General features: G+C 43.3%; 1 protein-coding gene across 1 annotated transcript in view; it reads right to left on the bottom strand.

The window, feature by feature from the left end:
- The window catches only part of LOC126355571 (beta-alanine transporter), a 1,112,053-nt gene that overhangs the window by 46,386 nt on the left and 1,042,236 nt on the right, over positions 1–23,431 (bottom strand). The window contains exons 7-9 of the mRNA XM_050005933.1: positions 22,337–22,455; positions 19,218–19,432; positions 4,198–4,376 (exon numbers count right to left, since the gene is read on the bottom strand). Of these exons, the coding sequence (XP_049861890.1) occupies positions 4,198–4,376; positions 19,218–19,432; positions 22,337–22,455 (513 nt within the window). The remainder of the gene's footprint in view (positions 1–4,197; positions 4,377–19,217; positions 19,433–22,336; positions 22,456–23,431) is intronic.

The raw sequence follows: 23,431 nt of genomic DNA, 5'->3' as shown, positions 1-23,431 counted from the left end.
CATGATGCTTTAAACAGAACCTGGATCCATCCGCAAAAACGACGTTTTGCCATTCGTGCACCCAGGTTCGTCGGTGAGTACACCATCGCAGACTCTCCCGTCTGTGATGCAGCGTCAAGGGTAACCGCAGCCATGGTCTCCGAACTGATAGTCCATGCTGCTGCAAATTTCGCCGAACTGTTCGGGCAGATGGTTGTTGTCTTACAAACAACCACTTTTGTTGACTGAGAGATCGAGACGTGGCTGCACCATCCGTTACAGTCAAGCGGATAAGATGCCTGTCATCTCAACTGCTAGTGATACGAGGCCGTTGGGATCCAGCACGGCGTTCCGTATTACCCTCCTGAACCCACCGATTCCATATTCCGCTAACAGTCATTGCATCATGACCAACGCGAGCAGCAATGTCGCGATACGATAAACCGCAATTGCGAAAGGCTACAATCCGACCTTTATCCAAGTCGGAAACGTGATGGTACGCATTTTGCCTCCATACACGAGGCATCACAAAAATGTTTCACCAGGCAACGCCGGTCAACTGCTGTTTGTGTATGGGAAACCGGTTGGAAACTTTCCTCATGTCAGTACGTTGTAGGTGTCGCCACCGGCACCAACCTTGTGTGAATGCTTTGAAAAGCTAATCATTTGCGTATCACAGTGTCTTCTTCCTGTCGGTTAAATTTCGCGTCTGTAGAACTTTATCTCCGTCGTGTAGCAATTTTAATGGCCAGTAGCATATTAAACTGTTCGTTTCGGAGTCTCTGTATCTTGATGCAAAAATGGTTCAAATGGCTCGGAGCTGTGGTCATTAGTCCCCTAGAACTTAGAACTTCTTAAATGTAACTAACCTAAGGACATCACACACATCCATGCCCGAGGAAGGATTCGAACTTGTGACTGTAGCGGTCGCGCTGTCTTGATACAGAAATAGGAAACATCCTGTCAGTTGAAAAATGTAAGGTTCTCTAAAACCCCTTTTCCATGAATTCAACGTTTACAAAAAGGTACAACTGAATTACATGTTACGGCAGACTGACAGGCGTAACTCAGCTATATTTCATGGTACCTCTGGTGAAACATGTAATCCAGTTTTTAATATTTATTTATGAAGGAGTCGTTTTTATAAACGGTCTATTTTGCAACTGCTTGGCTGTTTATTATTCTTAAAAGTAGACTTTATAGCACGGTCTCTGCTCTAGCCAGGTGCGAAATTTTTAAAAGTCTCTACATCTATTTCACGATCCAGGTCGTTTCCCATTTTTTTACTCTACATAGGTTGTATCTATCTCATAATTACGTACCCTACCCTGTACCAATAGAAACCAGTTTCTACTTTTATTATTCTTCCATAAAGTTTTATAAATATTATCTATTTTTTACTAATTTTTAATTGTCTTGATTGCAAAAATATATTACATTTTATTTGGTCACTATTTGGGTTGCCAGAAGATCGTCTTCAGATCGGAAAGAACAGTCAGAAACATAAAACTGCCTTCAGTTATGCTGTCTTTAACCAGCTTAAAAAAATTACATATTTAAAGGTAAGGAACGTAAATCCCACTCATGGTGTACGTAGTGTCCATGTACAGTATGTACAGTGCAGTGTACAACGCCGTCGTCTAATATTTTTTGATACCATATAAAGGAAAGGAAAGTACCTATTACAGGGACACGAACAATAAATCGTACTAAGCCATTAAAAAAGGATTACATACCAAGTTCATTAAGGAGCTAAAATTTAAACCATTGCTACTTACAACAACAAAGCTATAAAGTGCACTAAAGGATGTACGGGATTACACAAACATATTTTGTCGTTAACAATAAAGACCCTTAGAAGTATAAATAATTTAATCGTAGGATGATATGAAAAATGTAAAATATAATGAAACACACATTTTTAATAAGTGTAACTAAGTAAAAAGGTACAGCCGTTGTCGTTACGAAATACCTCTCTCTCTTCAATATTCAAAATGTGAATTATAAAAGCATGCAAGTTAGTCAAGCTTGTTTATCACCGTGTGAAGTTATTAGAAGTCTTGCTCCTGTGTGTACCAGTCAGGATCAATCAAAACTTGCCAGAAACACCCGGCAGATGACGCACAATTACGCAGTGTTACAATTTGGGTAATACAATAGACTTCCAGAATGAGATTTTCACTCTGAAACGGAGTGTGCGCTGATATGAAACTTCCTGGCAGATTAAAACTATGTGCCCGACCGAGACTCGATCTCGGGACCTTTTCCATTCACGGGCATGTGCTCTACCATCAGAGCTACCGGAGCACGACTCTCGCCCGCTGCTCACAGCTTCACTTCTGCCAATATCTCGTCTCCTACCTTCCAAACTTTATAGAAGCTCTCCTGCGAACCTTGCAGAACTAGCACTCCTGAAAGAAAGGACACTGCGGAGACATGGCTTAGCCACAGCCTGGGGGACGTTTCCAGAATGAGATTTTCACTCTGCAGCGGAGTATGCACTGATATGAAACTTCCTGGCAGATTTATTCTGGTAGAGCACTTGCCCGGGAATGGTAAAAGTCCCGAGTTCGGGTCTCGGTCGAACACACAGTTTTAATCTGCCAGGAAGTTTCACAATAGAATTTATATTAATATAATACTTTTTTACAATTTGCATTTGTTACCATAGTAATAATAATTTCATTGTGTAATTTTAATTGTAGCTGTATGTACTTATGTGGAACCTGTCAGTACTTCCAGCAATTTTTCACTGGCGCGGACAAACGTAGACAGAAATTAGTGTTCAAATAGCATGACACAGTGAAAAATTGTGCATAATATTACATTTCACATTCTGGATATTGACGAGTCGAGTCCATTTAGCCACAAGGACGTCTTAACCTTTTACTCAGGAACACTTCCCAGTAAGCCTGGTATGTTCCTTTACCTTTAAATTTTTCATATAATCCTGTTTTAAAGTAATTTATGTTTTTAAACGGGCGAAGTGCCTTTAATTTTATCGAAATAAGATGTTTGTTTATCAGCGTGGATTCTGAATTGCCCTCTATAACTTCGCTGCTATAACAAGCAGTGTGTTCAATTTTGGTTCATTAATGATTGTAGTATGCTTTCGTTATTTACATATCCCAATTTCTTTACATATTAATATTTAATTTATATTTTCCTTTTCTTTACGTGTTATCAAGAAATGGCGTCAGAAAATGTCGTGAACGTAGACACCATTTTTACCACGAGTGGTATTTCGTCACTATTTAACGTTCATTGCCTTGAAATATCTATGTTCCTGGTGTAGGTCCATGTCAATTTAGCTTATGGAAATCTTCTGTCTGATTGTGGTCCATTGGTCGCCTCGAAGAGAGTGTACCCAAGTTCTATGACTCTATGAGTAAGAGGTGTGTAACGGCGGCTCCCACGCGGGGAATCGCCCAGTTTAGTGTGTTCTTGTTACGATGTTGACAGACGCCTCGCCCAAAGACTCATCTAGTGTTTGTTCACTGCGTGGTCTCCGCATGCTTTCTCAAAGCATCTCTATATCCTTACGATGATCTGGTTTCACACCAAAAGAAAGTCAGTGTCAGCTCTCTGCTTGAAACCCACCTCCATTACAGATACTTTGGAGACTACGTATAACGCCGCCCCCTTTCGAAACTTCATTAAACTATGGGGGCTGAAGCGGAAATATTCCACGATGTACCACAAAAAGTTCTGTGAAATTTCAGTAGAAATTGCATTATTTACTGACCGTACCTTGTATCAATGAAAAGTAGTAATGAAATGTAAAGATAAAAAGTTTGTAAACTTAAAAAAAATGGTTAAGATCGCTTATCTCCTTCACCAGATTATATTTCTTATAAGGATTGTGTGTCATTCTAATTGAATCATATTTTAATAAACTGGAGCATTTTGCGTATTTCAATGTTGTTATCGTTAACCTTGTAGGCATAAGTGGGATGTTAAAAAGGCAGGGACTGGTGGTGGTGGTGGTGGGGGGGGGGGGGGGGTTTGGCTGTTGGCTAGATGTTTTGGGAGTTTGACAGCAAGAGTGAAACTGCTCCCACCCCTCCACCCTCACTGGCACTCGCCCACTCCGCCTTCCTTCCAGTCCGTGCAACCGAAACCTCGATCCACGCATGCTGTACACAGGTAGTCGCGTTGGCGTCAAGCAGAATGTTGAAGGGCGGCGGGGTGCACGCACGCCCGGCGCAGACTCCTCACCATGTAGTTGAGCAGCGGTATGAAGATGGGACCCAGCATGCCGAAGACGGACGATGTGCTCATGCCGATGCCGCGTACCACCGTGGGGTACAGCTCGGAGGCGAGCAGCGGCAGCACCACGTACGACGACGAGATGCCCATCTTGCCCACGCAGTACAACCCCAGAGTCAGTGACGGATCTGCGAAAAAGACAGTCGCCAGTCTCTAAGCGCAGAAACAGATTGTACCATTCGCTGCGTACACGTAACCACTGAATGTATTTTGAAAGTGAAGAGTGCCCGAACAGTAATAACGGCTTTTGTGTGAAAGTGCGACACAAATCTCTGATACCAAGTTTTTTTTTTCTATCACTTGTCAGTGCTTTCCGTCCTGGAAATCGCTTGTCTATGTGAGAAAATGTCAACTTGCTTTGTGACGTGGAGTAACTCGATGGGTGAGTTACTCCAAGGATCGAAGGTATCCTACAGAAAAATCATGTCCAATAGTAATTTGCCTAGTTGGAGTAAAGCTTTAGTCTGCTACAATAACACTGTTACTTCACAGTTAGTAGAAGTCTTAGAGTAGCAGGAAATACATTCTAGGTAGAGTCACACAATTGTCCAGTGTTTTCAGCGTACTAAGCGATATACGCGTACTCCAATACAGTACTTACGAATCTGGCAATGCTTACGTGTAAATATACGCTATATCACTGCAGAAATTTTTTTTAGGTTTTATACTGCCTCTTCTTCCACAGAAAGTGCACCGTTTCCTATCCACACCTTCTCCAGAAACGACTCTTGAAAATAAGAGTACACACCCTGCTGTTAGCCACCTAGAGGTGTCTTGTGACTTGGTGAAGACTCCTAATTCGATTTCTATAAAAAAATTTGGCCTGTTGGGGGTTTCTGTAGTTGGAGGGTGAGCACCGCCACATTAATTTCCTTCTGTTATCAACACTTACGGTAAGACGAATCCTTCCTCCCAGTCCGATGAAGGTGTAACTTAAATCGCTCATGAATGAATTTTAAGCCTGTTACTATAACATCCGTGAAATATGTGTTGGTACGGGCGTTTATCACTGTACTGATGGTACTGCTATTTTTCGTCCACTGTCACGTTCCCTTTAATATGATTGTGTAATCTACCGACTTTGTCGCTATTTTACTCCCGATAAGGCCGTAATGGCATTCCGAACAGATAACAATAACCACGCCCTTCCTCTTCGGTATGTGTATGACGTCTTATGGTTTCCAACTGAGGCTTGTTAAGGGACTATTTGCCATGTCACTGCAAAAGATGCAAAACTGCGTAGAAGGCAAACAGTAACGTGTTTTGAACGAAATGCTTTGGAAAGCGTTCTCGTATATAACTGACGTTATAGTTAATTATGATGTCACAACCGATACTTCCGGAGCCGGCTTGCACACCCCTGCACCTCGTGAAGTGGGCACAGTGATTACGAGCAGTATCTTTCACGAGTCAACTGCGTGTTCCACATACTGCAAAGTGGAGGGGTTCATTTCGCCATGGAACGTATACCTCTAGCAGGGTGACTCTGTGTCATTCACAAAGAACCAACCACAATAGTTATATTCTTTAAAAATTAGGAAGAGTAGTGATCGAATTATTGTAAAAACAATACCATGACTATAAATTTTATTTGAAGAACGCAGGAACACAGAATAAATCACTCGTTATTTACATCACATACTCGGAATATAAATTCAGCCAACATGCATCAACAATGTCCAACGACGCAAACTAAACCTCGTCCTATAGATCAGCTAACGAAAACTAAATCATGTAATTACACCTTGTTATATACTGAAACACAGAGTCGGAAATTAATCTTCTTTTCCTGACTGTAATCGTGAAATGTTGATACAAATGTTAGTTAATCAAATATCCTGAAACATTGTTTCAAAACTAAGGGAAGAGAATAATTAAAATTGGGAAGCTTTTACAGTCTTCTATGATGTAATCACCTGATATCATTCATCAAGATGAATAAGATAAATTAGGAAATGGCTTCCTCATTCGGTAGTGTGAATTTAAATATTTTTCTTTGATTACTCTGTGATTTGGTAAGGAACATACAATAAATGGCTCTGAGTACTATGGGACCTATCTTCTGAGGTCATCAGACCCCTAGAACTTAGAACTACTTAAACCTAACTAAGCTAAGGTCATCACACACACCCATGCTCGAGGTAGGATTAGAACCTGCGACAGTAGCGGTCACGCGGTTACAGACCGTAACGCCTAGAACCGCTTGGCCACCCCGGCCGGGTGCACAGGCTAGAATACCATAAATGGATGTGCCAAAATATTTTCTGAACTGCAGACAACAACAGGAGGACGAGAGAGTTCCTGAGCAATGTTTTCAGTCATAGATTACACTGCAAACAACGATTAATTTTTTCCAAGTGATCACGCTCTTGTTGGTTTTAGCACATTAAAATTTTTTGTATTGTTCACAAATCCTTTTATCACTGTATAGGAGTCACAAAAATATTTACAAAACGACTTGACGTTTACTGTAATCTGTAAATATCTGTTATGACCTGCTCTCTAAATACAATATATCTTAATCACAGGAGCATTAGTTATCCTTTACTTATTATCAGCGTTGGCTTCTAACAATTAGTGGAATCAAAATTGATTTGATATGCAAGCATATATAATATACAATCATATATACATACGGACATAACCATTCGTACACAAATCGAATCACTTAATTTTAAAATTATGTGAGCATATCCACAAAAAAGAAACGCCCCAGTCTTGTCAAACTGCAGAATTTTCACAGAAGTCATATTTAGATGCATTAGAAACTCTGCATTGTAGCTGATTTAACATTCAACAGGCAACACTGCTTCTGTTTGTACGGGCGATAATTTCCCTTGAGGACTGCTGTGCTGACACGGATATGATTAATTATCGAAACATGGAGCACCCTGACGCATTCTGCTTAGCGAAGACAATATTCGAGTAAGTAGAGTCATGTAGAAATAACAGTTAAAACTGACAGAAACAATAGGATGGAGACCAATTCGCAACGTGATTACTTAAAAGAGAAGAAAGTAAATCATGAGTTATACTGCAAAGAAGTTGTACTGGAGAGGCTGTGGGGATCCCAGAATGTGCGATAAGACCGCAAATGTGCTGACATCTGTCCAGAAACCTTCCGCAAGGTAAAAAAAAAATTCCGAAGTACGCAGAATAAGAACGGTTGAATAACACTATTAACTCTATCACGCAGGCCGGGGTGGCCGAGCGGTTCTAGCGGCAACCTTCTGGAATCGCGCGACCGCTACGATCACAGGTTCGAATTCTGCCTCACCCACGGATGTGTGTGATGTCCATAGGTTAGTTACGTTTAAGTAGTTATATGTTCTAGAGGACTCCCATAGTGCTCAGAGCAATTTGAACAATTTTTTGAACTGTATCACAATATGGATCACTTTCAGCACAGTATGTGATGAAGAGAATCTCACAAAATTCTGCTTGCATTTTCTAAACATAGGTTGTGGTGACATCATATGGCTATCCACACACAGAATCAGTTTTAAGCAGAAAAATGGGCCGTTTTGTCGAGTAGGTGACTCGAACTTATAAGTGTAATGATGAGTGACACCTTCCACAGCACTACCACAAGCTAATACTGTAATAATAATCTCATATCGGTCACTTACAATCATCGCCACAGAAAAATGTAAAAGTTTTTATGGGGTCATGAGGTGATATTTTGACTTCTATCAGAGTATACTCCGTTGTTTCACATTACTACTTATTCCTACTGTTTCCCGAAGGTACTGACAAGCCAAAGACGGAGAGCATCTACTATTTCTGTTTACAGGTTGTATGTAAGCATAAGTAGATTACTGATTTTGGCCAGCAGTAACTACCTTCAATGTCAAAAAAAGAGAAACGAAGATACGCCGACGTAATATCTCGGCTTCATTTCCTTATATCTGTAATCACATCTAGATCTGGTGTTTAGGGCCAGGAATCAGTAATCTATGGATAACACTCCGCAATCAATCATTGAAATTAAAGTGGTTAATTTGCTGTCGTCTTCGTCCGAAACTCATAAAATTACAATATGGTTAACGAGACGTGCAGGACCAGTACTGTCATAAGTGAAAAGAAAAAGCCTGGCTATGACGCAGGATAGAGAGATGTGGAGGCAGGACTTATTATATACTCGTAAAAAGATCGTTACACATAGCAGTATCAAAGCTGTGTTTCCTGTCTCTCAGTTTCGAATGCTGTCTTGTTGTGGAATAAAGGAAACGATTACTCAGTACGATGAATCTCTCCACTTGTCTAGTTCGTCAGTGATTATGTTCAGGAAAAATCATGTTCGACAAATGTGACATAGAGAAGTCGGTAGCAGCAGTAATTACGCTCTGTGATATCATCGCGTAGACATTCCTGAGATCTGTGATCAGTTCAGAAATCCGTGGACAGAACAATTGATGTTTCTGAGATCTTGACAGTTTGGTCTTTATTAAATACTAGGCCTGCAGTTCTTCAGAAAAATGGCTGTGCCGATCGTGCAGTAGATTTTCGGAGGGCACAGGTTTCATGTCATTTTAAGTCCGACCTTCCTCCCTTGGACAGGATGCGCCACAACTTGAGGTACGTTGGTGCTGACTGAGTCATGTTTTGATCGGCAGTTTTTGATACATTTGGATACAAAAAAATATGCTCTGCATTAGGGATATCTGAAATGCATGGAACTAGGAAATTATCAACGTACTGCTTCTATTTTATGAATGCTTGAAAATAGACTGTCGGTATTCATGTTAGTGAACTACCGACTAAAAAAACCAGTTGACTGTTACTATGCACAATTTATTTATTTTGACAGCAAAGGCTTAAATCTCCACCATCAAGTGGATTTATGTGGATTAGTATGTGTTGTATATGATGTATTACGACTTTGCGGCACTGTCTCCCGTGGTCACAGGTGCCTTTTCCCATCGTATTACGTCACACAAGTACTTATAATGTTTGATGGGGTATGTGATGTCACAAGACAAAACAGAAACTGTCGCAATGCAGAAATTGCCGTAGGTTACCGGAAAGTCGTGAAACAACAAATACTAGTCGTATTGATCTACATAAATCCACATGATGGTGGAGGTTTGAAACTCTGTATTACGCTGTGCATACAAACAAATGGAGGCTGGTCAGAGTAAACTTGTTGTTTCAATTTATATCAGTAACAATCAACGCAGAACATAACCAAAAAAATCAGTTTAAGAGAAATTATGTAAAATACTGACTTTGTGATTAGCTACAGTTTGTTTCAAAAAGATGAAACTTTTAGAAGGTCTTAATCATTGTAACGGTACTTAAAGTAGCAGGAACTGTGAAATGCATAAAAAATTATTAAGAACCACAACACACACAAACATATGTATAAAATAAAGAAGTATTTATTTAGGTGAGCTATAGTAAAATGAATCGTTTTAGTCATATAAAACATGAATTTAAAATAAAAGCTATTGATTCTCCTCCTGTAAAAAACAAGATAACTCCATTTCCTCATTTAGTCGCAGGACTGTCTTTACCCCGAATGTTGCCAAATGTTGTTTGGGAGAGCAGAGTGCGATATTATTCATGATACTGGTGGAAGTGGCAGACGTGCATCTTCCTGCCTTTCGACCCGACGTCCCTTGCTAGTGGACATGAGTCCCATAACGCAGCGTGCCTTGAGAGTTTTGAAACCGAGATGAAAGAAGCAATAAATGACAGATTAAATGACAGAGTAAACACTTCAGAGGTGGCTGGTGATCGGACTGCAGAACTTCTGAATGAAGTTTAGAATTTAGAGTACTTCTTTACAGAATTTTCTACAAATACATATTACGTTTCATAGTGCTTCATCATAATAACAGAGATCGAGTTCTGTAAACATCTGTGTATACAGTGACATAGTCATTCTGCAGTCTCCAGTTCGGAAACTATAGGAATATACTTTGCACACGATTACAGCTTGTTTCTCACTTTTTGGGTTGCAGTCATTACCACAGTTCCGTTGTAGCTTCTGTACGTTTGGTTAAATCGTCTCCAGTAGCTGTATTTTTTTTCCTTCGACTTGCATTTGTTTACAATTTGACAACGTAGCAAGGAGAAATTACCGTCAAAGTTCTGCAACGCTTTCAGTATGTTTCTGGTGAATGTGAGCAACCAAGCCACACTATTTACGCCCTATATTTAGTGGTCGTATCTAGCAAAATTCTTGGTGATTGTGCTACTGAATATGGTATATAACACAACGTAGTGCGAATATATGCTCGTTGTTTGGTGTAAAATGAAATCTTGCATCGTTTTCTCTGAGCTTCTGAAGACATTAGTGGAAATACTTGTTCGTAATGCACATTTTGGTAAATTCATATCTACTGGCCGTCTTTATGCCAGAAAAAAATCCTCTGGTCCTTTTTTTGTCGCATAGGGCTATGACTTTCTCGTTACTTCATGCACTAGTGGAGTTCGTAATTCGACGCAGCTTATTAGCAAAACACTCTGAATTTCCCACCACTAAATTGAGTCCGCTACTAGCTCAGCCAATTTCGGTTGAAAGAAAATTGGTTAATTGTTGTGGAACATGATGGAATACTCCCGCTTCAGCCACTACAGTTTCATGAAGCTTCGATAAGTGACTTGCCATACGTAGCCTTTAGAATGGCGCCTGAAACGGATTTGCATTCCGAGCAGAATTGTCATTGAGTTATTTTTGTCGGGAAATCAGAGAACCGCAGGTTTTCGTAGGCTTTTGCAGAATGTCTGCGGAGACCTTGCAGTGAACAAAAGCACGGTACGTCGTTGGGTGAGACTTCCGTCCTTATAGCAACAAGGCTGCGCAAATCTGTTAGAACTCTCTTACGCCGGCCGGTCGCACACAGATGTGAATCTTGCAGTGTTGGAACGTGCATACACTCTCATTGCAGATGATTGAGTTTCACACTCAAACAACTCGCTGTTCAGCTGGGCGTCTCTGTTGGCAGTAGTGACAGACTCGTCCGCTGGTTGGGGCACTCTAAAGTATGTGCCCGCTGTGTTCCAAGCCGCCTACCAGAAGACCATAAAGAGAAACGAAAGACCCTCTTTGTGGAACTGTATCCGCCTTACGAGGTTAATCATGGTAATGTTTTGTCGATCTTCCTCACAGGCTATGAAACATGGGTTCCTCACGTCAAACAGTAAGGAAAACAACAGCCCATGGAATGGCGCCATACCACTTATCATCTGAAGGAAGCTGAAACTTCAGTCGGTAAAGTAATGGCGAACCCCTTTTAGGACTCTGAATGGGTTATTCTGCTTGATTTCCTCTCCCATGGCGCAACGATCTACTATGAAGTGTACTTTGCTACCCTCAGGAAAGTAGGGAAACGACTTGAACGTGTTATCCGCCTGAAAGGTGGAAATAAACTTCTCCCTCTCCATGTCAATGCAAGGCCTCACACATATATGCGCACCAAAGAGGAGCTCACAAAACTTCATTGGGCTCTTCTTCGCAATCCATCCTAAAACTCGAATCTCGCACCGTTGGACTTCCATCCGTTTGGCCCACTCAATGATGCACTCGGCGGGAACCAGTAAGTGGGTGATGGCGAAGGTTACTGATGCAGTAAGATGTTGGTCCCGACGTCGACCAGTAGTGTGGTAGCGTGAGGGCATACAGACCTCTACATCTACATCTACATCCGTACTCCGCAAGCCACCTGACGGTGTGTGGCGGAGGGTACCCTGAGTACCTCTATCGGTTCTCCCTTCTATTCCAGTCTCGTATTGTACGTGGAAAGAAGGACTGTCGGTATGCTTCTGTGTGGGCTCTAATCTCTCTGATTTTATCCTCATGGTCTCTTCGCGAGATATACGTAGGAGGGAGCAATATACTGCTTGACTCTTCGGTGAAGGTATGTTCTCGAAACTTCAACAAAAGCCCGTACCGAGCTACTGAGCGTCTCTCCTGCAGAGTCTTCCACTGGAGTTTATCTATCATCTCCGTAACGCTTTCGCAATTACTAAATGATCCTGTAACGAAGCGCGCTGCTCTCCGTTGGATCCTCTCTATCTCCTCCATCAACCCCACCTGGTGCGGATCCCACACTGCTGAGCAGTATTCAAGCATTGGGCGAACAAGCGTACTGTAACCTACTTCCTTTGTTGTCGGATTGCATTTCCTTAGGATTCTTCCAATGAATCTCAGTCTGGCATCTGCTTTACCGACGATCAACTTTATATGATCATTCCATTTTAAATCACTCCTAATGCGTACTCCCAGAAAATTTATGGAATTAACTGCTTCCAGTTGCTGACCTGCTATTTTGTAGCTAAATGATAAGGGACCTATCTTTCTATGTATTCGCATCACATTACACTTCGCTACATTGAGATTCAATTGCCATTCCGTGCACCATGCGTCAATTCGCTGCAGATCCTCCTGCATTTCAGTACAATTTTCCATTGTTGCAACCTCTCGATACACCACAGCATCATCTGCAAAAAGCCTCAGTGAACTTCCGATGTCATCCACCAGGTCATTTATGTATATTGTGAATAGCAACGGTCCTATGACACTCCCCTGCGGCACACCTGAAATCACTCTTACTTCGGAAGACTTCTCTCCATTGAGAATGACGTGCTGCGTTCTGTTATCTAGGAACTCCTCAATCCAATCACACAATTGATCTGATAGTCCGTATGCTCTTACTTTGTTCATTAAACGACTATGGGGAACTGTGTCAAACGCCTTGCGGAAGTCAAGAAACACGGCATCTACCTGTGAACCCGTGTCTAAGGCCCTCTGAGTCTCGTGGACGAATAGCGCGAGCTGGGTTTCACACGATCGTCTTTTTCGAAACCCATGCTGATCCCTACAGAGTAGATTTCTAGTTTCCAGAAAAGACATTATACTCGAACATAATTCGTGTTCCAAAATTCTACAACTGATCGACGTTAGAGATATAGGTCTATAGTTCTGCACATCAGTTCGACGTCCCTTCTTGAGAACGGGGATGACCTGTGCCCTTTTCCAATCCTTTGGAACGCTTCGCTCTTCTAGAGACCTACGGTACACCGCTGCAAGAAGGGGGGCAAGTTCCTTCGCGTACTCTGTGTAAAATCGAACTGGTATCCCATCAGGACCAGCGGCCTTTCCTCTTTTGAGCGATTTTAATCGTTTCTCTATCCCTCTGTCGTCTACTTCGATATCTACCATTTTGTCAACTGTGCGACAATCTAGAGAAGGAAGCACAGTGCAGTCTTCCTCTGTGAAACAGCTTTGGAAGAAGACATTTAGTAATTCGGCCTTTAGTCTGTCATCCTCTGTTTCAGTACCATTTTGGTCACAGAGTGTCTGGACATTTTGTTTTGATCCACCTACCGCTTTGACATAGGACCAAAATTTCTTAGGATTTTCTGCCAAGTCAGTACATAGAACGTTACTTTCGAATTCATTGAAAGCCTCTCGCATAGCCCTCCTCACACTACATTTCGCTTCGCGTAATTTTTGTTTGTCTGCAAGGCTTTGGCTATGTTTATGTTTGCTGTGAAGTTCCCTTTGCTTCCGCAGCAGTTTTCTAACTCGGTTGTTGTACCACGGTGGCTCTTTTCCATCTCTTACGATCTTGCTTGGCACATACTCATCTAACGCATATTGTACCATGGTTTTGAACTTTGTCCACTGATCCTCAACACTATCTGCACTTGAGACAAAACTTTTGTGTTGAGCCGTCAGGTACTCTGTAATCTGCTTTTTGTCACTTTTGCTAAACAGAAAAATCTTCCTACCTTTTTTAATATTTCTATTTACGGCTGAAATCATCGACGCAGTAACCGCTTTATGGTCGCTGATTCCCTGTTCTGCATTAACTGATTCAAATAGTTCGGGTCTGTTTGTCACCAGAAGGTCTAATATATTATCGCCACGAGTCGGTTTTCTGTTTAACTGCTCAAGGTAGTTTTCAGATAAAGCACTTAAAAATATTTCACTGGATTCTTTGTCCCTGCCACCCGTTATGAACGTTTGAGTCTCCCAGTCTATATCCGGCAAATTAAAATCTCCACCCAGAACTATAACATGGTGGGGAAATCTACTCGAAATATTTTCCAAATTATTCTTCAGGTGCTGAGCCACAACAGCTGCTGAGCCCGGGGGCCTATAGAGACATCCAATTACCATGTCTGAGTCTGCTTTAACCGTGACCTTCACCCAAATCATTTCACAATTCGAATCTCCGTCAATTTCCTTCGATACTATTGCACTTCTTATCGCTATAAACACGCCTCCCCCTTCACTGTCCAGCCTATCTCTGCGGTATACATTCCAATCAGAGTTTAGGATTTCATTACTGTTTACGTCTGGTTTCAGCCAACCTCACAGTAAGGTAGCGTGAGGCCATCGCATTAAAAGGAGATTATGCTGAAAAACAGCGTTTCGCAGAAAGAAGGGTGAGGAATTTTGCGAGGTACTGGAATTCTGAAAACAACCAACCTTCTTTCCGAAAGAGAATTCTATATTAATTATTAAATGCCTCCTTATCTTCAGCCACGTTGCGAGTAATTATGGGCCGTATGTGATGATAAACGTCAAGTGTTAGGCATTCACAAGTGCAATCATGAGATGTTAGATGATTAGGCATAATGTTTATAACGGTGCCCACATTACACCTAGCGTAATAGGACGAGAGTAGAGAGAGGCCTTCCGGTGACGCGAGTGAGAGAGTAAAAATCATCACAGTTTCGTGGTTCAGTGCTTCCGGAACAGTCATTCTTCCACCCACGCAACCGCCCGCTATAGTGTTCTGTTAGGAGATACTATACAGCAGAGACTTAACTGTAACAAGCGGTGCAGAAGTAACGACTGCAATGCTATCCACCCTCCTGACAAAGAGAGTGCGATTAAATCAAATTTTAATACTGACGGCAGATTAGGACTGTATGTAACAATTACGCAACACATGATGTAACCGAGATTTTGCTGAAATTATTAATTCAAATGTCGATGAAATTCATTGATCGATATATGACGTTAAACCATTAGACGTTCACCAATATTCCGTAGCTAATAGACACCACCGCGGGCCTGTTTGAGTCAAGAATCATTGGCTCGACATTGGCGGAGTAATTTTCCGGTCCCAAGATTATCTATATTTAATAATTTACAAGTTGTTGAAATGTAACTTACATAGGTTGCCGAACCGTTACATCAAATTTGAAGCCACGGCTTTGAAAGGCTTAAGGATATCAAATCGTCCCATCCTTCGCAAAACTGACTGCACATCACTCCCTCCAACGTCTCAGCTGATCGTGAGAGACCATGCTATCCCTGGACAGAACATCTACCTCTTCATCTACATCCATACGCCGCAACCTGCCGAAGGTTGCGTCCCCAAGGGTAACCTATACTACTACTAGTCATTTTCTTTCCTGTTCCACTCGCAAATACAGCGAGGGAGAGACAACTGTTTATATGTCTCCGTATGAACTCTAACTTCTTGTATCTTATTTTCATGATCCTTACCTGAAACATATGTTGGCGACAGTAGAGTCGTTCTGCACTCAGCTTCAAATGAAAGGTACTCTAAATTTTCTGATTAGAGTTCCTCGAAGAAATCGCCATCTTCTCTCCAGGCATTCGTATTTGTGGTCCCGTAGCAACTCCGTAATGCTTACGTTTATTCGAACCTATCGGTAACAAATCTAGCAGTCCGATTCTGTATTGCTTCGATGTCTTCCTGGAATCCGACCTGTACGGATCCCAAACACACGAGCAATACTCATTAACAGGTCGTACTGGTGTCCTACGTGCGACCTCCTCAGCAGAGCAACCACAGATTTCAAACATTCCCCAAAAAACCGAACTCGACAGTCGCCTTCCCTATCACAGTCCTCACATGGTAATTCCATTTTATATCGCTTTGCAGTGTTACGTCCAGATATCTAAACTACTTGACTGTCAAGCGTGACACTGCTAATGCTGAATCCGAAAAGTACTGTTTTGCTTTTCCTGCTCATCCGCATCAACTTGCGTTTTTCTGCAATTACAGCAAGTTGCCATTCATCACATCAACTAGAAATTTTACTATTTTGTATCCTGTTACAGCCACTCAACTTCGACACCTTTCCGTACACCACAGCATCAACGGAAAACAACCGCAGACTGCGGTCCGCCCTGTCCACCAGATCATTCCTGTGTACAGAAAATAATAGCGCTCGTGTCACGCTTCCCTTGGGCACTCCTGACGACACTCTTCCCTGACGAACACTTCCGTCTACGACACTAATTAGTTCTATTATTGTAGAAGTCCTTGACCCACTCACCTATCTGAGAACCTATTCTATGTGCTCGTATCTCCGTTAAAATTCCGCATTGGGGCCCTGTGTCAAACATTTTGCGTAAACTTAAAAAAAATATAGTATCTTCCTGTTGCCCTTCATTTATAGTTCGCAATTTATCTTGTGAGAAAAGGCAAGCTGAGTGTCGCACGAGAGATGCTTTTTAAAACCATGCTGATTCTCCCAAGCAAATTTATTAATTCGGACTGAGACTGTGTTCAAGTATTCTGCACAAAACCAATGTTAGGGTTATTGGTCTCTAATTCTGCAGTCTGTCCTTTCCCCATTCTTGTACACAGGGGTCAAGTGCGCCTTTTTCCGGTTGCTTGAACCCTGCGCTTGGCTAGAAATTCACGATAAATGCTAGCTAACGCAAAGGCCCGTGCCGTAGAGTACTCTTCGTAAAATTGAATCGACATTCTACCCGGACGTGGAGACTTATTTATTTTCAATTCTTCCAGTAGTTCCTGTATGCCAGAGATGTTTATTAAAATATCGTGCATACAGGGGTCTCTTCGATGGTCAAATGGCGGAATGCATGATTCTCCAGCGTGAACGATTTTTGAAATGTCAAATTTAAATCATTACGCGTCCCTCTTTATGTGGGTGGACTACTACCTTGTGGCTGTATCCTCATTGCAGAACTGACGAGAGGGACCTTCGCCGCAAAGTCAGTATCAGTTCCTAGTCGGAGCCACTACGTGATTAGCACTAGCGTCGGCGTTGTTGCCATTTTCATGTATGTAAAGGCTGTTCTTGCACTTGGCAGCTGCTTCTACCATAGAAGCCCGTGTTAGTACTAACTTTGCTCATTAATACGGTTCGGATTTATTTCCGTTGTGATTTTTCAGTAGCTCTACCGTCAGCGTCTCTATCGATAAGCATGATGCATGCTTCCGCGGTACTTGCATCTGAGTCACCACTGGCTGCATTTGAATCAAAGCACGTGTCTTGACTATTATTTATGTCGAAATAAACTCTTAGTTTGGTTTCTCTGACTCTAAAAAGGGAATGGTTATGTTATTTATAACCTAAACCCAGTACTCCATCCCAGTCTTGGAATCAGGAGTAGAGTTCAATTAATCCCACGGCCACTCCTTGTGTCGTTATTTGCTATTTACACTAAACTGCCTGACTTCCACAAGATGTTGGTTTAGTCAAATTGTTGCTTTATATTATGTGTGAAGTAGCCGCTAAGATAACGGATATCCATAAGTAATGCAATATACTTTTCTTGGTCAATTTCACCTGAAAAAATGCGAAATCTGTCGTGGGAATATTCGTGATAGTTTCATGGAACTCCGATAGGTGGCAACGCTATACTTAGCTTTCAAAATGGCGTCTGTAGCGAAGATGAGTTCCCACCAGAGAGCTGTCATTGAGTTTAATTTTGCGGAAAATCAGGGCATCCAACATATTCATAGGCATTGGCTGAATTTTTACGGGGCCCTGGCAGTAAACGAAAACACATCGAGCCGTTGGGTGAGGCGTCTGTCATCATCGCCAAATCGTGGCGCAAACCTGTCTGATCGTGCTGATGTCCGCCGCCTGTACAGAGCTGTGATTCCTGCAATGCTGGAACGTGCATACAGTCTCTTTCGAGGTGATCGGCGGATCAGAATGAAAGACCTCGCGGATCAATTGGACTTCGCTGTTGGTAGTGACGACGCACTCGTCCAACAGCTGGTGGACAGAAAGGTGTGTGCCCATTGGCTTCCTAGCCGCCTAACAGGAGCAACGAAGGACCGTCTGTGCGTATTTGCATGCACGATATGAGGTTTATCGTAACAATATTTTTTTGAGCATCGACACAGATGATGAAACAATGAGTTCATCACTTATAACTGGAAACGGAACGTCAGTCCATAGAGCTGCGGCACTCCATTAACTCTCTCATAATGGGAATGTTACTGATATAGCATGAAGATGGCTCTGACGTCGAACACTAGAGTGCTGCCATTTGGACATAGAGGCCCTCACAGCAAAGCGGTGTAAAGCCGTCATACTGAATGGAGATTGTGTGAAACATAGGCTGTTGTAGCCAAAGTAGTGTACTGGAATCCTGAATAAATCCAACCTGTTTCCAGAAATAAAAATGTGTTGCAATCAATGCGTTGCATTAGTTGATGAACGCCCCTCGTATAATATAACAAATTACTTCGCATTTCTTGTGTTTCTAATGAACATATTCGAATTTTTCATTAAATCTCCTCGTGTTCTGCTCTGTAGTATTCCCTTATTGTAGGGTAAAGGAAATTCTGTTTAGCTACCAGTAGGACCTGCTGGATGTAACGGGTTCTGTGCCACAACGGGGGAGACGATAGCAAATTAGCAGGTGAGACACAGTGCTCCAAAGCAGTCGGGGAATCAGGAGTAGAGAGTTCAATTAATCCCACGGCCACTTCTTCTTTCGTTATATCCGCAACCAGAAACGCGATTGTAAGCCAGCGTCTACGAGGTGGGCCGGCCACTGTGGCCGAGCGGTTCTAGGTGCTTTAGTCTGGAACCGTGCGACCGCTACGGTCGCAGGTTCGAATCCTGTCTCGGGCATGGATGTGTGTGATGTCGTTAGGTTAGTTAGGTTTAAGTAGTTCTAAGTCTAGGGGCTGATGATCTCAGATGTTAAGTTCCACAGTGCTCAGAGTCATTTGAACCATTTGAACTACGAGGCGGACACTCACTGCTCTGAACGAGGACGGTGGCGAGGCAGGCGGCGCCGCCCACCGCCATGCTGAGGCACAGCGTCCAGCGGCGGCCCCACAGCTCCATCGCCGGCCACAGGAACAGGTAGGTCGGCAGCTCCACCACGCCGGCCAGGAAGAAGTTGAGGAACTCGTCGCCGCCCAGCGCAGGCGCGTAGTAAGACAGGCCCACGTACACGCTCGTGTTGGTGAACCTGTGGCGCATCGGCGACAACGTTGTTAACGGCGAGCAGTATTAGCAGCACCATTTGTGATGCACATATGCTAATTGATATTCACTCACAGTATACCATACTTGGTATACTTGATGGATATTTAGATACCACAGTTTACGTTTAATTTTCCATACTTTCTTTTGTATCACTATTCTATGTGAGTGTCAACCGACACTAATCTGAATTTTATAAAGCAATATAGATGGTGAATAAGCTCTGGGTTTTATGCAACCCCCAGTGCCTTCGGGACCCACGCGGAAGATTTAAGATGCTATTTCTAGTTGCACGCCGACTATTAGTCCTACAGAAAATGGTGAACAGGCCTTTTTGTAGGACATTTAATGTAGTTAAATTTTATACTGGGATACGTTATCACAACAGGTCGTTGTTTTCGAATTATTCAAGAAAAACCTACGAAAGGGACCTTCAAACGTGTTTTCCTTGAATAACACGAAAATTGTGGCGTCCAGCGAAAACATATCCAATTTAAGTACAAAATAGTTTCGTATCAAACTCCAGTAAATGCTTTCCTTTAGACCTAATAATTTCTATGTAGCGAGCGAGAGAATATTCAGATCACGTATATGGATTTAATAGTTATTGCGGGTTGCATAAAACCCAGTGATAGGAGCAGCTGAACCACTAATATATAGGGTAGTCCATTGATCACGACCACTATTAAAGGTATTGTACAAATGTCGATGTGGGAACTTTTCAAGATACTGTATCTTGTAAATGACTCGCACTAGAATCTCGCAAAAAACACCACTGGCGTTCTAAATTAACCTTTTAGTTTGGAAATGTCAATAGTCATCGTTCCTTTTAAAGAGGGTGTGTTTTGAAACAAAGCAATATTCAGATATTACAACTGTTGATTGGCTAATAATACTACCCCATGACTACCAATCCATCCTGTGATAACCGCACATCAACAGTACTTTCCATTTCTGGAATGTATCCGGTGCAAGTTTTAGGTGATTCACCCTGTATATCGGTAACGTGAATCTTTCGGCAGGAAGACAGACAATTGCGATCAGGCCGGAGAGAAAAGAAATTGCTCTCTGCTTGAGAATTTTTAACTTTCGTTATCTCAGTAAGCCCAGAGGATTTACCTTATATTCTAGTACTACGTTTGAATTGTTTAACATTGTTGCTGTTGGTAGATTGTTATGTGTTACGTATGAAGTCGCTAGTAGCAACAAAGAATGTTAGTTTAGTGTCCGGTAACACTTAATGTAACCAATTTAAGTGCGAATAAGCAGATCCTGTTTCATTAATTATGAAATATTTTTATTGTATTCATCACATTGTAAAACATATCAGCCTACACTCCTGGAAATGGAAAAAAGAACACATTGACACCGGTGTGTCAGACCCACCATACTTGCTCCGGACACTGCGAGAGGGCTGTACAAGCAATGATCACACGCACGGCACAGCGGACACACCAGGAACCGCGGTGTTGGCAGTCGAATGGCGCTAGCTGCGCAGCATTTGTGCACCGCCGCCGTCAGTGTCAGCCAGTTTGCCGTGGCATATGGAGCTCCATCGCAGTCTTTAACACAGGTAGCATGCCGTGACAGCATGGACGTGAACCGTATGTGCAGTTGACGGACTTTGAGCGAGGGCGTATAGTGGGCATGCGGGAGGCCGGGTGGACGTACCGCCGAATTGCTCAACATGTGGGGCGTGAGGTCTCCACAGTACATCGATGTTGTCGCCAGTGGTCGGCGGCAGGTGCACGTGCCCGTCGACCTGCGACCGGACCGCAGCGACGCACGGATGCACGCCAAGACCGTAGGATCCTACGCAGTGCCGTAGGGGACCGCACCGCCACTTCCCAGCAAATTATGGACACTGTTGCTCCTGGGGTATCGGCGAGGACCATTCGCAACCGTCTCCATGAAGCTGGGCTACGGTCCCGCACACCGTTAGGCCGTCTTCTGCTCACGCCCCAACATCGTGCAGCCCGCCTCCAGTGGTGTCGCGACAGGCGTGAATGGAGGGACGAATGGAGACGTGTCGTCTTCAGCGATGAGAGTCGCTTCTGCCTTGGTGCCAATGATGGTCGTATGTGTGTTTGGCGCCGTGCAGGTGAGCGCCACAATCAGGACTGCATACGATCAAGACACACAGGGCCAACACCCGGCTTCGTGGTCTGGGGAGCGATCTCCTACACTGGCCGTACACCTCTGGTGCTCGTCGAGGGGACATTGAATAGTGCACGGTACATCCAAACCGTTATCGAACCCATCGTTTTACCATTCCTAGACCGGCAAGGGAACTTGCTGTTCCAACAGGACAATGCACGTCCGCATGTATCCCGTGCCACCCAACGTTCTCTAGAAGGTGTAAGTCAACTACCATGGCCAGCAAGATCTCCGGATCTGTCCCCCATTGAGCATGTTTGGGACTGGATGAAGCGATGTCTCACGCGGTCTGCACGTACAGCACGAACGCTGGCCCAACTGAGGCGCCAGGTGGAAATGGCATGGCAAGCCGTTCCACAGGACTACATCCAGCATCTCTATGATCGTCTCCATGGGAGAATAGCAGCCTGCATTGCAGCGAAAGGTGGATATACACTGTACTAGTGCCGACATTGTGCATGCTCTGTTGCGTGTGTCTATGTGCCTGTGGTTCTGTCAGTGTGCTCATGTGATATATCTGACCCCAGGAATGTGTCAATAAAGTTTCCCCTTCCTGGGACAATGAATTCACGGTGTTCTTATTTCAATTTCCAGGAGTGTATTTGCTGATTGAAGGCATCACAGAATATTTCCCAGGTGCCAATCGTTTATTGTACTGTTGGTATACTGGTGAGTAGTGATACCCAGCGATGTGCAGCAGTCTCTACGCAGAGGAACAGAGCGGCGGACTCACCAGATGAAGGTGATGATGAGCGTCTTGCGGCGCATGTTGGGCGTCCGCACCAGATCGGTGATGCCGTAGCGGCGCTGCTTCTCGCGGTGCTGTACGTGCTGCTCCACCTGGAACCTGCGCTGCAACAACAGGCCGCCTTCAGTCTGCTGTCCGGCCCAGTCTCCGGTCTACACCAGCCTCTCATCTCGCTAACGCTACACCCCCGCTGTCTGGCTCTACGAAGGGGCAACGTGACTCCTTTGAACTTCCAGGCGGCTTGTTTTTTCTCCAGATGGACTCCGAAAAGCACCCCTCTGCTGATAGTGAGCAAAAGAATCAGAACTACCCCACCTATTTCGGAACTGGCAATTACTTGTCGCGAGGGGCGGGTCTCTAGGTATAAAAGTAGACCGGGAGTATATTGTAGTCATACGAGAAGCAATAGCAGCAGTGTGGTCCGGCCAGGACAGTTCAGTGGCTTCGAACGATGAGTAGTCATTGTCACGTGAATAACAAATCCACGTATTTCTAATGCTCCCCAAGTCGAATCCTGTCGATCTGTTATGAGGTGGAAACGCGAAAGAATACACACAGCTAAACTAAGGCCGGATGGGCAGGGATCGTCTAGCATTGCACAGAATCGTTGCAAACTGTTGAGTGTAAACAGTAGTATGAGTCACTTGTTAGTACAAAAGTGACATCAGCAGTCCTGGTAGCAGAGTGTGCTTAGGGATATGAAAGGAACGCGGTGTAATGTACGAGCAGCTCCTCACAAGGCCCTCATCTCTCCAGCCAATGCTGAGCGATGATTGATATGGTTTAAAGAGTGACGCTAATGGCATTTGGATGACTAGATACGAATTCTTTGATGTATAACGTTTTGCCGCGTGTGCATCGGATGGAAAGGGTTGGGTTTGGCAAATGACAGGAGAACATTCCCTGCCGCCATGTATGCTAGTACTGAAGTACGGAGGAGGTGAAATGTATTATTCCTGAAACGTAGTGGCCTGCACACTGCCACGACCTGAAGCCAAAGGCACACCACTGGAATGAGTTAGAAATTGGACTTCACTCCAGACCACAACTTTCAACAACACTACCTCCTCTGGCATCGGC

This window comes from Schistocerca gregaria, chromosome 3 (assembly GCF_023897955.1).
Source record: "Schistocerca gregaria isolate iqSchGreg1 chromosome 3, iqSchGreg1.2, whole genome shotgun sequence".
Taxonomy (NCBI): domain Eukaryota; kingdom Metazoa; phylum Arthropoda; class Insecta; order Orthoptera; family Acrididae; genus Schistocerca; species Schistocerca gregaria.
The sequence above is the reverse complement of the archived record's forward strand: the minus strand, read 5'-3'. Positions and strand labels throughout refer to the sequence as shown.